This window comes from Hibiscus syriacus, unplaced genomic scaffold, assembly GCF_006381635.1.
Source record: "Hibiscus syriacus cultivar Baekdansim isolate YM2019G1 unplaced genomic scaffold, ASM638163v2 tig00116925_pilon, whole genome shotgun sequence".
NCBI classification, from domain to species: domain Eukaryota; kingdom Viridiplantae; phylum Streptophyta; class Magnoliopsida; order Malvales; family Malvaceae; genus Hibiscus; species Hibiscus syriacus.
This window is the reverse complement of record NW_024063474.1, coordinates 271,170-288,966: the sequence shown is the minus strand read 5'-3', so window position 1 is coordinate 288,966 and position 17,797 is coordinate 271,170. Positions and strand designations below refer to the sequence as shown.

The 17,797-nt window shown below is 35.4% G+C and overlaps 1 protein-coding gene and 1 pseudogene across 1 annotated transcript; one reads left to right on the top strand and one right to left on the bottom strand.

Annotated features, from left to right (window-relative positions):
- The first annotated feature begins 4,004 nt into the window (after window positions 1–4,004).
- Window positions 4,005–4,451, top strand: LOC120187958 (G-type lectin S-receptor-like serine/threonine-protein kinase RLK1). Its single transcript, XM_039191537.1, has one exon. The coding sequence runs from the start codon at window positions 4,005–4,007 to the stop codon at window positions 4,449–4,451; it is 447 nt and encodes a 148-aa protein (XP_039047468.1).
- A 4,813-nt stretch (window positions 4,452–9,264) lies between these two features.
- On the bottom strand, window positions 9,265–12,269 carry LOC120187942 (annotated as a pseudogene).
- Between the last annotated feature and the right edge of the window lie 5,528 nt (window positions 12,270–17,797).

The window sequence follows — 17,797 nt, the reverse complement described above, 5'->3', positions numbered from 1 at the left end:
ACCCAATGATGGCAGGCAAAATAATGCCACGGCAAAAGAAAAACCCCCACTAGCAGAAGTTGATGACCAAAGGGAAGCAGCAGAATTATGCCACGACAATTTTGTAGGAACTTGTGAGTACTTGAAGCTCGATGAAGAAGACAAAGATGAGCTTAAGGATATTTCAAAAGAGGCGGGTCAGTCTAGCTTACTTATAGCTAGACCAGGTACGAAATCTGAACCTGAGGATTTCATTGAATTTACTCAACCCCAATTAGTTGCCCATTTTTCTAGGCTAGAAATTGTGAAAGAACTAAGGAATAAAATGGAGAAACAATTCCCTGATGAGAAATTATTATTTTCCACGGCATTGTCGTGGTACGCTGACATTGTCAATTTTCTCGTTAGTGGTGTTTTGCTTCCATACTTGAATAGCCAGGGCAAGAACAGATTGATGCAGGATGATGACCCCTACTTCTTGAAAGACTTTGATGCCCAAGCAATTAAAAGATGCCACTGCAACGGGGAGAGAAAAAAGAGGACTACTGCAAAGGTCCTACAAATCGGGTTCTATAGACTTACACTGAAGGTGGCGCTGTTATATATGTGGATCATTTTGGTCTATACTGGTGCTCTAATCGAACGCGACAAAAATGCCATGACAATTCATGATGTTTTGGAGTTATCACACCCCCAAAACCCTTTTTAATTTATGTTTTATAAGTTTTATTTTGCCGTGAGTGTTTGTTTGTTTATTTTTATTTGTTTTATTTTTTTAGTTTTAATTTTAATATTATTTTTTTAGGACAAAGGGTGTTTTGAAGGATGAATATGATGAAATCTCACGAGGGAACTTCACAGGCTGCTGCAAACCAATATGCCACGACAAAGCTAGATGCAATTGAGGCTCTAACAAGACGCAGTCGTGGCACCTGTTCACAAGGAGATGCTCCCACATTGGGCTTATAATCTTCTAGTCATCCTGGACAAGATCTTGCCATCATTTTAGGATGCCACGACATTTACAAATGTCACTCAGCAAGATAGTACACCCAAGCCAGAGGATGCTAACCCAGTCAGCATGGACTAGATGACGTCTGAAGTTATCTGTTGGGCATATGGAGACCTCAACATATAAGAATACTGAAGGCCCTAGCACACCACCTGCTGAACCCAGTTCTGATCCTGACAAAAGCCCCACATCACTGAGGAAGTGCACCAGACACAATACTACTAGCACTGTCAGTGTGACTCCACCACCATCTTAGGAAGACAAGGTACCTTGCATGGAATTGCATCGCATCACATAGCATGGAATTGCATCGCATCACATAGCATGTAGTCTAGTTTAACTTAGTTTTTATTCAGCATTGAGGACAATGCTTCTCTCAAGTTTGGGGGAGGTAGTGTTCTTTGTAGAACATGTGCATGATAATATTAGCATAATGTTATGCCATGGCATCAGTAAATGGTAGGACAGTTAGATGGAAATGTTTTGATGATACCCGATGAAGATGAACTTTTTAGGCTAGAAATTGAATGTAAATGACTATTGAGAATGATAGAACTGACTCTAGGGCTTGATGCTTTGTGAATTATTATTACATGATTTGTATGTTCTCTATACTTAATGAACTTACAAAATTTTTATGAAAGAACTCTGGTTAGCCTTGGCATTAAAATATGGTATTATGCTTAAATGACAAATCATTTAAAAAAAACTCCCTTATCTCTGAATTTTATTTAATCGTGAATAAATGCTTCGGCATAGCTGTAGAGGGACACTCCTCTTTGTCGTGGCATTGCCTGGAACTCTCTTTAATAAATGGCAGCCACGCGCATACGAGTGAATGAAAGTAGTCACGGGATGACTCTGTCTGACTAGCTTGGGGGTGGAAGGTATGCTCCCTTTCACCTAGAGTGTGGGATGATAGGTGTGATGAGCTGACTCCCTTCGTAGCAGTGTAAAAAAGTGAAAAAGTGGAAAAAAAATGTGCACTAAATGAAAAGGGAGTATAAATGTGCTTAATGAATGAGTAAATGTTGTGGCGAAACTAGGGAACTCAATTAGAAATTGCCTAAATTCGTTAAGTATAGATTAGATACAATCACGCGCACACACAACCATAAAGGATCTTAACCTAGGGAAAAGTACTTGAATTCTTGATATGTCTAGCATGTTGAAGCCAATTATTCTGAGGGTTGAAATTCAATTATTGTCTTGTTGTCCTACTGTTGAAATTGCCATGACATTTTGATTGTGTTAATTGTTATCCATTGCTTGAGGACAAGCAATAGTTTAAGTTTGGGGTGTGATAACTCCGTAAAAATATTATTTTTAAGGCCTTTTTAACTTAAGTTATTGTTTGTTTAAGGGTACATATAGGTCATTTTAGATGTATGTAGCTGTATATAATTGCATTTTTGGTGGTTATGTTATTTTATTTTATTAAGGTGCTATATGAAGAGGAATGTGTGGTTTTTAGTATGTGCAGGAAATAACAAGCAAAATAGGCGAGCTGGGAAGTAATGACGCGGCATCACACGTTGCTGAAGCAGATTGAAATGCCTTGGCATTTTTGGCACAGAAAACGACAAAAATATACAGCTGTATGTGGACAGCTGGCTCTGCACGTGAAATGATGGCTGTAACAGCCTGCTAGGGGACCACTGACACCTGGAGGATAAGGTGTATGCACAACATGTGATTCTAGGGGTATGAGGGGCATTTTGCACCCAACAATATCCCAACAACCTCATCATTACCCCTAGATATTTTTTATATATTACACCTCACAAGAAAGAGAGTGGGTGGAAGAAAGAAGATGCATACTGTAGCAGAAAAATCAGATTTTTATTTTCCCTTTTCCTTTCTTCTTCCTTGGGTTTTCCTCCATTGATAAAGCTTCAATGAGTGGTGAGCTAGGCGCCGAAAGGAGCTAGCGAGCTAAGGTGGTTCGTGGTGGCCGAGGAGACCTCTGGTGTCGCTCGTCGAAGGCTCTTTCTCACTTCCCTTTGCTGTTATTTTATTTATTTTATTTGTGGGTTGTTGGAACGAATATTTTGTGGATTTTTCTATGGATATTTTGAACCCCACCATGAACTAACTTATTTGGTGGTGTTGGTTTAATGGATGTTTTAACTTTATTTTAATGGTATATTTAAGTTTATTTTGGTTCTTTATTTGCTTTGCTTGTGAATGCTTCACCATCTAGGCTTGTAAGAGGCATGGAAATGTCCATTTCTTAGATGAAGGTTAGGTGTTCGGAAGAATCCTAAGCTAAAAATACTTGTAAGTATTCGGAAGAAACGCAAGGCAAGATCCTTATAAGCAATGGGTTATAGTATTTTCAAGGGGCTTTGAACCGGACTAGGAATATTATAACCTAATCCCTTAGATCTCGGAAGAGACTAGGATAGGATTTCAACGACTAAAAAGGGTGTCTTTATCAATAGGGTAGGTTGTCCAACATCGTTGAGTGAGAGCAGATGCCTTGGTATGCTATTCTTTTAGGTTCATGTGAGAACATTTTAGGAAAGCCCTGTCGAGTAAGTAAAGACCAGATAACTTACATCTGCCTGAGATATAAGTTTAGCATTCTTAGATCAATCCCTACCATTCATTCCATTGAAAGCTTGTCACGTGAGGATTATCTTCTTTTCATTTTATTTATCTTTTATTTACTGTTTTTACCATTTTTCATTTTCTTGACATTTCATCATTTTCAACACTAAACATCTATTCTTTCCACTGCATTTCCATTTGCTACACCATCACACCATCAATCCACATTCACCAGCATACACATATCCATTGTCGTGACATTTGTATATATCAAGACTAACTATACTTAGATAGAATAGTGCATAAACTTTACTCAATATCCTTCTAATCCCTGTGGAGACGATACTCACTCATCACTTTATTACTTGAGCGATTGTGTATACTTGCACATTATTTGCGTATATTTTATAGTACTCACAACACGCGAACAACTCCCGGTTACGCCACCCTGGAGATTTGGATGCCGTTTTCAGTAAATTACAAATATGATGTGTATAGTTTCGGAGCAATGATGTTCAAGATTGTCAAAATGAGGAGGAACTTTCTAGTTGAGAGGCAAGATTGGTTTCCGAAACCAGTATGGGAAAGTTTTAAAAAGGGAGAATTGGAGGAGCTTTGGGACAAATGCGAAATTGAAGATAATGATAGGGAAAAAGCCAAGATAATGTTAATTGTGGCTTTATGGTGCGTGCAATACTTGTCGGAGGCTAAGCCTTCGATGAGGAATGTTGTGAAGATATTACTAGAAGGTGGAGATGAAGCAGATACACCTCGCAACCCATTTCAGTACATGGTTTCATCGGCTAATGTACATTCATACACCGGTAGCGACTCAAATTCAACAACAATAGATTATGACGAAGATGATATTATGAGAAAATATAAGATTCACTATGCAATTTATTAGAATCTAATATGTTATCTTTTAGGTTTGTTGGAAAATCAGGTTAAGTAGCACAAGAAATAAACGAACAGTAAAGAAAATAAAGAACACAAGATTTAACGAGATTCGACAAGGTGCCTACGTCATCGGGAGCGATGAACGGTTGTTTTTTTATTATTAGCAATAATAAATAACAATCATGTTACAATTACATAATATAAAAAGCAAGCCCGATATAATTACCAAAATAACCCCGTACCGTACCGTAGGGACGAATATCCTAGCCCACACATACTATAACGAAACTTCCCCAATGGAGATGCTGGAGCGCAGTGAGTGAATATTTTAACAAATCTTCACCTTGGTGAATATCTTGCCCCTTAGGAAACGAAATAGAAAACCGAGAGTTTATCAAACATCAAAGTGGGTTTGGCAACCATGTTTCTCTATCAACTGTAAATATTCAACAAGTCCAAGCAATACATGAACTTGTCAGTAATAATTGGCTTGGTCAACATATCAAATGTATTCTCACTAGTATCAACCTTCTATAACAATATCTCTCCAGATGCAATCAACTCTCTTATCTTATGAACCCTAACATCAATATGCTTAGTTCTAGTATGATACACCTGATTCTTAGCCAAATGAATAGCACTTTAGTTGGCACATTACAACAGAACTCCACCTTGTTGTACACCCAATTCCTTCACTGGCCCAGTAATTCATAAAGCTTCTTTTGCAGCTTCAGCTGCTGCCATGTATTCAACTTCAGTTGTAGATAATTCCACAATATACTAGACAGTTGACTTCGAATATATAAGCTCTCCACTAAGAGTAAAAACATACCTAGTTGTAGATCTTCTATCATCCAAATCACATACATAGTTTGAATCCACATATCCTATAACCAAAAGATTATCTTGCTGATTACTAAAAACAATTCCATTCCCTATAGTTCCCTTCAAATACTTGAAAATCTACTTGACTGCTTCCCAATGTCGCCTACCTGGTTTAGACATGTATTTACAAACTTGACTAATAGCATAAGCTAAATCAAGACGAGTACATACCATTGCATACATCAAGAAACCAACAACAATGGCATACGAAACCTTTGCCATGTCTACAACTTCCTTATTTATGTTAGGACATTGTTATGAAGAAAACTTAAAATGATTTTCCAATGGAGTGCTTACTAGCTTTGCATTGCTCATCGTAAGCCTGTCTAACACTTTCTCAACATAGCCCCACTGAGATAACCACAGTGTCCTTGAGCATCTATCCTCGTGAATCTCCATTCCATGAATTTTCTTTGCAGTACCTAAGTCTTTCATATCAAATTACTAGCTCAATAAAGCTTTCAAACCAATAACATCATGCATATTCTTTGCAGCAATCAACATACAATAATAGAAAAATAAAAGAACCATTATCAAGGCTCTTAACATAAACGCAACAATCATACTCACATCGGTTGTAGCCAATCTTAATCATATAAGAGTTGAATCGTTTATACCATTGTCTTGGAGACTATTTCAACCCATATAAGTATTTCTTCAACCTGCATACCAAATGCTCATGTCTAGGTTGAGTGAACCCTTCTGGCTGCTGCATATAAATATGGTCCTTTAAAACACCATGCAAAAATGCAGTTTTAACATCCTTCTGCTCTAAATGAAAATCCCAACTAACTACCAATGCAAGTATTGCCCTGATTGAAGTATGTCTAACCATAGGAGAAAAAATTTCATCATAATCTACTTTATTTTACTATTAAAAATCATTTGCTACCAATCGAGCCTTGAACTTTCCCTCTCTTTTTCTGATACTGTTGGTTTTCTTTTATACACCCATTTGCAACCAATAGTTTTTTCCCTTAGGAAGTCAAACCAGCTCCCTTGTATGATTTTTCTGCAAAGACTCAATCTCCCCAACTATTGTAACCATCCATTTCCCTTTCATCACTAATGTGAAGTGAAAATGAGAATATATCTTCAAAAACTAATCTGTTTGGAGCCTTTATATCCGCGCATCTCTCTCTGTCTCTGGCTAAATTATATTCCTGCAAATCAATTGTATTAGAATCACCTGAAGTTGGATTTGAACTTTCCTCTTTCTCAACTGATATTGGATATTATTCTAAATCCATCAGTGTCTTATCTTGGTTCTGCTACAACATGAAATGCTCATCAAAGACTACATCTCTACTGATCACCACTTTCTTTGCAATCGGATCCCAAAACTTGTATCTTTTGACACTTTTTTTGTAGCTCTAAAAGATGCACTTCTTCGACTTTGCATTAAATTTTGGTCTCTTATCACCAGGTACATGCACATAAGCAGGACAACCAAAAATTCATAAGTGACCAAAATCAACTGGAATACCTGTCCATACCTCTTTTGCAACCTTGCCACCCATGATGCCATTGGTGATCTGTTAATGAGGTAGCATGCCATGCTCAAAGCCTCTGCCCATAAGCTTTTAGGAAGCCATTTATTCAGTCTCAAGCATATTTCATTCAATGACGTGTTCATCCTTTCTGCAACATCATTTTGTTGTGGTGTCTTACTCACTGTAAAATGCCTCTGAATCCAATGCTCCTCACAGAATTTCAGAAATTGTGAATCAGTGTACTCTGTGTCATTATCAGTCCTCAAATACTTAATCTTTCTACCATTTTGGTTCTCTACCTCAGCTTTCCACAACTTGAACTTGGCAAAAACTTCAGATTTCTATTTCAAGAAATGCACCCAAACTTTCCTAGAAAAATCATCAATAAAAGTAACATAATACATAAATCCACCCAATGATGATTTTTTGGTAGGCCTCTATACATCATAATGCACATAATCAATAATCCCTTCAGTTTTTTGCTTTCCAATCATGAAACTAACAAGAACACAAAACTTGCAAAAAACGAGCTTGCAACTTTTAACACCATGCAATAAATTTCTTTTATGCAATTCAGCCATTCCACGTTCACTAAGATGAGCAAGAGAAATATGTCATAGTTTTCTATTATCATCATATGACTTAACAAAATGAACTTCACCTACAACTGTACTCCCCAACAGTTTTATAGATATTCCTTATAGTCATTTTTCCTTTTATCGCAATCAATGCACCTTTAACAATTCTAATAGTTTCTCTATTCTCATCTGTCTTAGGAATAAAATCATTTTTATACAAAGTGCCTAAGGAAATTAGATTCTTTTCAAATCTGGTATATGCCTATCACAGAATGTCCTAACAATACCATCATACATCTTAATTTTGACTTCACCAATACCAACAATATTGCAACATATGTCGTCACTTAAATAGACAGAACTAAAATTAACTGACTTGTATGTCGAAAACCACTCCATGTTAGGTGTTATATGATAAGAGCATCTTGAATCAAGAATCCATGCATTTGTCAACAATACTATCATACATCTTAATTCTGACTTCACCAATACAAACAATATTGCAACATCTTTCATCACTTAAATAGACAGAACCATAATTAACTGACATGTATGTCGAAAACCACTCTTTGTTAGGCGTTATATAATAAGAGCATCCTGAATCAAGAATCCATGCATCTGTCAACTGAGTTGTTGAAATAGAAAGCATATCATCATCATTATAATCTAAATTGTCATCCTGCACCACATTCATAGACCTGGATGATTCATCATGTTTCTCAATAGTATGTGTTTTCCACTTTGGACAGTCTCTCTTCATATGTCACGGCTCCTTGCACTTGTAGCAATAAATTATCTTTTTGTCCCTAGACTTTGATCTGAAATTTTATCTTCAGCCCTTATTCTTTGACTTTCTTCCGCGGTCTTGATTACCCTTAATATATAAACTATCAGCATGTGAGATTTCCCTTGCATTATGCTTCCACTGGTTGTGAGCCAACAAGGTTGCAATAATCTCTTCAACTTTGATTGTTTCTTTTCCATATGTAAAAGTAGTCACCATATTTCGTAAGAGAAAGACAATGAACACAACATAATCATTACTCGGTCTTCATCCTCAATCTTCATATCAAGGTGAGTCAAATCTGTAATTATTTGATCGAAGACATTCACATGATACGCCAAATCATGACCTTCCTGCATCTTCAACCCATACAACATCTGCTTTAGATACAGTTTATTAGTTAGGGATTTGGACATAAATTGACTTTCTAATTTCTTTCATATTTCTCCTAGAAATGATAGACTTATTACGTGATATATAACTTCGTTTGCCAAACATAACTGTATGGTTCATGCCGCTCCCTGTTGCAGTCCTTCCCAATCTTCCTCTTTCATCGAGATCGTAGAGTTTTCAAAATCTCTTGTTGTGCCAACAAATCATTTACTCTCGTTTGCCATAATCCAAAGTTGTCATGACCATTAAATTTCACAACTTCGAATTTTGCATTTGACATAGTCATCTCATCACGCTTTTGATATCAATTGTTGAAAAATCAGGCTAAGTAACACATGAAATAAATAAATAACAAAGAAAATAAAGAACACAAAAGTTAACGATGTTCGACAAAATATCTACGTCCTCAGGAGCGATGAACGATTATTTTCTTATTATTAGCAATAATTATAACAATTAAATTACAATTACATAATATAAAAACAACCGAAACAATTACCAAAATAAAGTGGTTCGTTCCAATAAAATTTTACACAGTTGCTTCAATTTTAAGGAAAAATATTCAAAATAACATTTCACCATCAATTTTTAAATTCAGTTTAACGGACGGAAGGGCAATGAATTAAACATCCCCAACCTCAAATCCAAGATATAAAAACAAGCACTTACTGCAACTTTATCGTTAACAAAGAGGACATTCAATCCAAATGTATCCTCTCATGAATGAAGAGGAGAAATCCTTTTATTTATAATTTCACCTTATCAACCCTACATGAACAGCTCGGTTCTACCAAAATTCACTCTTTGGCTGAGATACCAGCCACACTAGAACAGTGAACAATTGCACAAAAAATGCAAAGAGGTGCAAAATTAAAAGCTTAAGCGTCATCAAGAGACAGGACCCCAGGGAGTTGTTTGCCCTCGAGAAGCTCTAAGCTGGCACCACCACCAGTCGAGATGTGGCTCATTTTATCAGCAAGCCCAACCTTCTCCACGGCTGCAACAGAATCACCTCCTCCGATGATTGTTGTCACTCCCTTGCCACTGAGCTCGGCAAGTTTCTTGGCAATCGCCTACATTATAAACAGTATAAAAAAAGGTTTGTGAGCAGAACCAAAGACCTAATTCCACATCACGACCACCTTATTCCTAAAAGTAAATCACACTTTACCTCGGTGCCTGCAGCGAACTTCTCAAATTCAAACACACCCATTGGCCCATTCCAAATAATGGTTTGGGTAGTGTCCAAAGACTCATTAAAGGCTTTGATGGAGTCGGGTCCTATATCCAAGCCCATCCAACCATCTGGGATCTCTGCAGCTGGAACCACCTGCAAAAGAAAAATAAAATATATTAATAATAAATTGAAGGACAAAAAAATTCAAATATGGGGAGCATCACCGGCATATACTAAACGAATTGGTTTTAGGTACACTCTGATTCCATGTAGCCAATGGCAGTAAAATTAGAAGTATTGCAGTACAGTCTGCTCAAACAACTCTTTGTAGCACAAACATCTTCAAATGAGAAGCAGCACAAACCTTGCTGTTAGCATCAGCGGCAAACTTGTCTGCAATAACCACATCGGTGGGCAGCAAGAGGGAGACCCCTTTTGCCTTGGCCTTCTCCATGAGAGAAGTAGCTAGATCAAGTTTGTCTTCCTCTACAAGAGATGATCCAACTTTGTATCCTTGGGCCTTGTAGAAGGTAAAGATCATTCCTCCACCCAGTACAAGAATATCTACCTTGGCCAAGAGGGATTCGATCACTCCAATCTTGGTTGATACCTTTGAACCACCAACTATTGCAGCAAATGGCTTCTTGGGATTTGCCACAGCTCCAACAAGATAATCTAGCTCCTAAAAACGAACAGAACAGAGCATGTCAAAGATGGTCAAAAGAACTCAAAACACATAACCATTGCATGTTCTTATCTAAATGCTTGAAAACCATGCAATTATGATTTATGGATGATATGCTTCAGCAAAGACAAGCAGACCAGTTAAATGTCTCTTATCAGATCCCAAAAGTAACATGCTAAAATTTACTTGACTCACATCCAATAATCAAAATAAAACATAGCCACAAATATGATTCTTGAACCAATCTGCTGGATCATACAGCACTTTATTTTAAAAAATATGATATTCATGATACCTTCTGCATAAGAAAACCGGCAACGGAAGGCTTTAAGAACTTTGCCACTCCCTCTGTAGAAGCATGGGCTCTGTGAGCAGTGCCAAATGCATCATTGACATACAGATCTGCAAGAGACGCTTTCTTTGCGAATTCAGGATCATTCTTCTCTTCCTCCTTGTAGAACCTCACATTCTCAAGAAGCAATACACCTCCATGGTAGTCCAGCCACCAATTTCTCAACTTCTTCACCAATACAATCATTTGTCATTATAACCTTTCACAAGACAGATACAAATGTTTAATAGAACAACAAAACAAGCAAATGAAACTCTGAGGTGGCTAAAGAGTAAGTTTCTTAAAGACAAACCTCAACTCCAAGAAGTTCAGATAGCTTTGGAACGAGAGGCTTCAAACTGTACTTAGGTGTGACACCCTTGGGGCGTCCCTGAAAAAACAAAGGCAATTTGAAACGTATTATGAAATCTTCAACATGTCAAAAGGTCAGAGCAGAAAGCAAACATTCCATCCACTTTTCAAAACTGAACGGCATAATCCCACACACAAGGGCAAGAGATTTGTGCCTGACATCATTTTTCAGATCTTAGACGATCTTTAACCAGAACAAGGAATGGAGATATTCTACCTTAACACTCAACAAGACAATTATGTAGTTTTTAGATGAACTACTGTTGCCAAAATGGTGCAAATAATAAGCCAAATTCAAAAACAGTGAATCAAACAAAGGAGAACCATTCTATGAGTTAAAAAAAACAAATCGAACCTAAAAAAATATAAGCTAGGAAAACATGCTTGTTAGATCTATCAATAATCAACAAATGCTAGCTAACTGCAGCGTTTTCAGAGTTAAATAACAAAAAAAAAACAAAATCAGATGGAGCTATAGAGAAAATATAAACAAAAAATGAGCAGATGATGCCTCCGTCAGATTCAGACAGATCTAGCTTATTCCCAGACACAAACTTAAAAGAAACAAAAAAATAGCAAAAACGAAAAAATCCATCAAAAATAGAAATCAGAGCTCAATAAACACCAAATCAAAACATGCAAATAAAAAAAAACAGGTAAATCAAATAAGCCAGAAGAATTTTTTTTATTAAAAATATCGAAGAAATAAAATCAGAAAAAGAAAAAAAGGAATAAAAGGGTACCAAATGACTGGAAAGGATGACTTTAGAGCCATGACCCATCAAATACTTGATGGTGGGAACAGCAGCACGGATTCTGGTGTCATCAGTTATGTTGTAGTTATCATCCAAAGGAACGTTCAGATCGACTCTAACGAACACTCTTTTCCCCTTCAAATCAGCTTCCTTCAAATCTCCAACGCTCTTCTTTGTAGCCATGGTATTAGCACTTGTTCTTTAACAACAATCGAGTGTAAAACAACGCTACAAAAAAAAAAAGTGAAGAAATAAATAAACGATTAAGACCCGATCTGAACAAATGGAAAGTAAAATGCAAGTATTCAAAGGCAGAGAGCTTACGAAAATCGGAGAGGCGGATAGATCGAGACTGTATAAAAAGAGAGTTCTAGAAGGGTTTTAATACAAGTGAAAGGTTTTAATTCGGGAATATGTCGTTGTACTGTGGGTAAATTAAGCATATATCGTTGTATTGTGAGTAAGTTTATAATTTGGCTATTACATTTTAGAAAACGTTATAATAAGGTCAATTTATTCCTCCATCGGTAATGATATTATTGGCGTAATAATAAAATTACTCCCAACATTTTATAATGGTCACTTTATTCCCTGTCTTTCTTTTTTTGAGTATTTTAGGTATTAATATTTTATTTTAGAAAAAATTCCTAAATAGATGAAAATCAATAAGTTGACTAATAGTAAACATTCTTATTAATGTGATAGATCCACGTAATATTACATCATAAAAAAATTAAACTATTTTTAAATATTTATAAATATATGCAATTAATTATAATTATAATTACTCTGAATTATATTTTTAAGGTATCATAAATGACTTATGTCGTATAAAACATTCGTAACTAGTTTTCTATTTCATAAATTTTCAGAGAAAAACGAGAACAACGTTTTTTTTTTCTTGAATGTTGTATTATCATCTACCTTCACTAGATTACGTAACATTTTTTTAGGCGTATGCATTGATGCAATAAATAGTTGAAAAATCTCTCTTGCTAACTTATGAACCAATAGGTGGACAATAATTCAACACTTTCAAGTAAAAAATGCATTTTTTTCTTTTTTTTAGAAATTTATTTATGAGGAGTGATTTTTTATAATTTTTTATAATAAAGCAGTCTAAAAAATTGTTCAAATAGGGTATTGAGAGATTATTTGTTCAAATGAGATGAATGTTACAATACATCGAAGTCACATTAGACTCCATATTTCCCAAGGTCGCATGAAACACCATGCGACTCTCTTTCCCCGAACCAGAATGCGTCTCTCCCCCTCCCTCGCCCCAATTTGAGACTTCCATTTTTATATAATGATTAAAACTTAAATAAAATTTGGAAATTGAAAAAAAAATGGGAGAGCATGCACTTCATGCGTCTCCCCCAAATTTAAATTAGAGTCGCATGAACTACAATGCGTCTTTGGAGTGTAATGTAGCAATCACCTTATTTGAAGAAATAATTTCGAGAGTGTCATATTCACAATTTTTTTCGACTATATTATTGTAAAAAATCAGTCAATTTATGAGGTACAAAATATTGTAAACTTTTATATAAGGAAAATATTAAAAAATTAATTTGTAATTAAAAGTCTAATGATCAAAATTAATAACTCTACGAAGATAATTTATGCAACACACCTACCAATAGTGATGTGAATAATTTATGCACACCTACCAATAGTGACAGGCTAACCCAATACATGTCAGATGGGCCTTAGCCCAAGACAGCATGTTTGAGGGGTATCAGTTTTCTAGTGCATATAGTGTATATATATATATTTGGCCCAAATAATAGCCCAAAACACCTGATCGTCGATCCAAAAAAATTAATTCTCCCTTGGAAGTGCATACGCCAGACGATGCTATTAATGCAGCTAAAGAAATAGCATATTTTGGGGTTGAACCTCAATTTCCTAAAAACGTATTTCTTATAAAAAAACAATTTGATGAAATTCCAAATACCGAAAGGGAACAACAATCTTCTCAAGAAGCATTTAAAAAGGATTACTTTATTATTCTTGTAGATATGACTCTTCTTCAATTGAAAAGTAGATTTGAACAAATGCAACATTTCAAGTCTATATTTGGTTTTTTGTTTGATGGTTCAAAGTTAATTTCATACTTATGACGAACTAAAAAATGTTGCTTAAATCTTGAGTTCAATTTGACAAATGGTGAAGAATTTGATATTGATGAAAAAGATTTATTTATGAAGTTACAAATTTTGCAGAAAATATTGTCGGATGAACCACACAAAGGTGAAAGTCCATGGACATCTATTCAAATAATAGATTTGCAAGAAGAATTGATATGTTCCCTAATGTGTTAATAGCATATAAAATTTTGTTGATGGTACCGTTACGGTTGCTTCCGCGGAAAGAAGTTTTTCAAAATTAAAGCTCTTGAAATCCTATCTTCGAAGCACGATGATTCAAGATAGATTGAACAGATTAACAATTCTAAGCATCGAAAGTCAATTTTAAAATCTTGATTATCAAAATAATAGAGGTTTTGCTTCAAAAAATGCACGAATGCATCGTTTAGGTGATATTTCTAGTCTTGTAGGTTTTTGTTTGTATTAGTATTGATATTGTTTGACTATAATTTCTATTATATTTTTGTTTTAAAAAAATATTTATGTTTTGTCTATTATACGGTACAAGTATAAGGGCATAAAATTATCTCGCTCAGTATTAAAACTCATTGGACCGACCTTGAATAGTGATGTGATTAGGAGTGTTAAGATTAATTTATAAATGTTAATGTAATTAATCATATAATATTATTATTATAGGATAATTAATTGAATTGTTAATGTCAAATAATTTTGATTAATTAAAAAAAATGATGATTAACCGTAAAAGTTATAGTTACAAATCTTGATGAATGATTAATCATGACGATTTTCACTTGGCGCGCGTGACTCGCTTTATCAACTATTAAATAGAAGTCTTATGAATGAAAGATGGTTTAACATGTTCCACTGTCCTCTTTCGCTTTTACGGGGAAACCTTTTCATTTAAGTTGGAAAAACCTTTTCGTTTCGTTTTTGCAGGGCAATCTCACGCTGATTTTGAACGGCTTATCGGGCGGTCCTGATTTTAAGGGTCCTAATAAAATAAGAGATAAAATTCTTTAAAAAATAACTTAAAATTTAATAATAAATTTCGGTCAATAATAAGTGAACAGTGCCTTAAATTTAAAAAGACAATACAATCAAATAAAATTTTATTTAATCCTAATTATTCTAAAATAAATTAAGGTTTTTTCTAGTTTACGATATCAAATTATGAAAATTAAAGAACATAGGGGCTCAAACCTAAAAATGTGGGCTCTAATATTAATCCTTTTTTATTTTAATTAATTATTGAATCGAATAACCGAAGTGGTCCCTCGAGCGTTTACGCGAAGGCTAACTCGAATTATCCCCTAAATTTAAAAACTAGTTTGAAATCTAAGCTAAAATGGAAGCTCTATTTAACCTATTTAATTATATCAATTTCAAAAATCGAATTGAAGTTTGGGGACCTAATTGCATAAATTTTAAATTATTAAGCTAAAATTAAACATGAAAAGGGTTAAATTAAAATAAATAAAAAATTAAAGCTTAATTCGAAATAAAATAGAAGCGAATAGACTATTGACTAAAATACAAAACACGCACAACCTAAGGACCTAAACGAAATTAACCCCAAAAAATTAAAATCAAGCAAAAAATGGAAAAATTACAAAACATCCTACAGGACTAACATGTAAAAATATAGAATCATAATGTCTAAACAACGAAAATTAAAGAAATTAACACTAGGACTAAAATTAAATGCACTTAAAATAAATAGATAGAATTATAAACATGCAAACTATGTAAAAGAATACGCGTAATACCAAAAATTGCTTCTTTCGCATTGCTTATTAGAAAAAATTGTGAGGAAAAGCTCCCTTGATTACATTGACTGTGTAAAAGAAATGAGATGGGGAACCTTGTTTTTCTCCACACTTACAATCTGTTTTTTTTTTTGTTATCTCCTCCTCCCTCCCTTGATTTTGGTTACGTTTGTATCTCCGATTTTTGCTTTCGTTTTTTGCTTTCTGACCTTGTTGATGAACCTTCTTTTTTTCTTTTCTATTTTTTGGTGAGAGCCCCCATTTAATATTGTTCTCCTTTGTTGCCCATAATATGTTGCCCCACCTTAATTGTTTATTTATGAAATCTCTTTTATTTTGCAGGGCATAAGTGTAGCTTGGCGTGGATAATTAGTGGAGCATGGGCAGCAATTGGGGATATTAAAGAAATGGGCAAGTGATTTTGCAGGGTATGGCCCCTTTTTTTAAAAAAAATATTGGTGCTTACATGAAACAAGATAAAAAGTTGAGAAAAAATGGGCCCCCTCCAAGATAGATTGAGAGTCATGTTTTTCCTGGATATTTTTTTGACGTGATTTTGTGCAAATGTTTCGGAAGAATGGGCTCCCTCGAAACCTGGGCTCTAGGCGGTCGCCCTCCCCGCCTGGGTTCAGGGCCGGCCCTGGCTCTTACGTCATGTTTGGGCAGGTAATGGCGAGATTGGAGGCAAATTGAAATCGCTGCAAGGAGCTTGGGAAGAATGGAATAAATCTACATTTGGTTCGATCGGTAAACAGAAAAAGATCATTCAAGCTCGTTTAAGAGGTATTGAGCGCGCTCTCACGAACCGACATTCTGATTCTTTATTGGAATTACAATCTCGGTTAAAGGATGAATTAGAAATTGTTTTGTGTCAAGAAGAAAGCCTATGGAGGCAGAAATCGCGGTGTGATTGGTTTATTAATGGGGATAGAAATACGAGGTTCTTCTATGCGAGTGCAAAACGACGGCGACGGTAGAATACTATTGGGATGTTTCGCTTGGAGGATGGCCGGTGGTATACAAATCCGGAAGATCTGATGAATGAAGCAATTCATTTTTATTCTAAATTATTTTCTAGACAGTTGAACAGTGCCACACTCCTATGCCCTATCATATTCGTGGATTATTTCCACCAGTACAAGGAAATGTTCAGGATAGTTTGGCAGCTCCAGTAACGAATGAAGAAATTCGTCGGGCAGTGTTTGAGATGAGGGAGTGAATGGTTTTCATGTTTTTTTTCAAAATATTGGGGTGTGGTTGGTGATAGTGTTTGTCAGTTGATGCGTGATATTTTTACTACGGGTGAGGTACGGAGAGTGAACAAACTTTACTTGTTCATTCCAAAGATTTCTAATCCTGAGAGTTTTTTGCAATTTTGACCCATCAATTTGTGTACTGTGCTTTACAAATCAATCACCGAAGTGATTGCCAATAGATTTAAGCCCTTTATGTCTGGTTGGGTGTCCGAAGAATATGACGGATAATGTAATAATAGCTCAGGAGGTGGTTCATTCGATGTGACAAAAAAAGGCAAAATAGGATGGATGGTGATTAAAATAGATATGGAAAAGGCATATGAGCGCCTTCAATGGAGATTTATTGATGATACATTGGGCGATGTGAGGTGTCTTTTGAATATTCGGAGATTAATAATGAGTTGTGTGTCTACGCAGGTGTTGTGGAATGGTGGTAAATCGGATAGTTTTTTACCGACGCGGGAAATTCGTCAAGGTAATCCGATTTCATCTTATCTGTTTGTTCTCTGTATTGAGCAACTGTCTCAGGCAATTCAGAAGGCGGTTCAGAAGGGTCTTTGGAAACCAATTTGTTTAAATAAGAACGGTCCTCCGTTATCTCACTTATTCTTTGCCGATACTTGATATTGTTTGCAAAAGCATCGATGTCACAATTTGAAGTAATAAAGAGGATTATGTCTGATTTTTGCTTAGTTCGGTAAGAAGTGAGCCAGGCTAAGACATGTATTTTTTTAAGAATGTGGAGGTTAATACTAAAATGT

What these genes read in the sequence shown, in the direction of transcription:
- LOC120187958 (XM_039191537.1), top strand. Translation starts at nt 4,005, where the DNA reads ATGCCGTTTTCAGTAAATTACAAATATGATGTGTATAGTTTCGGAGCA.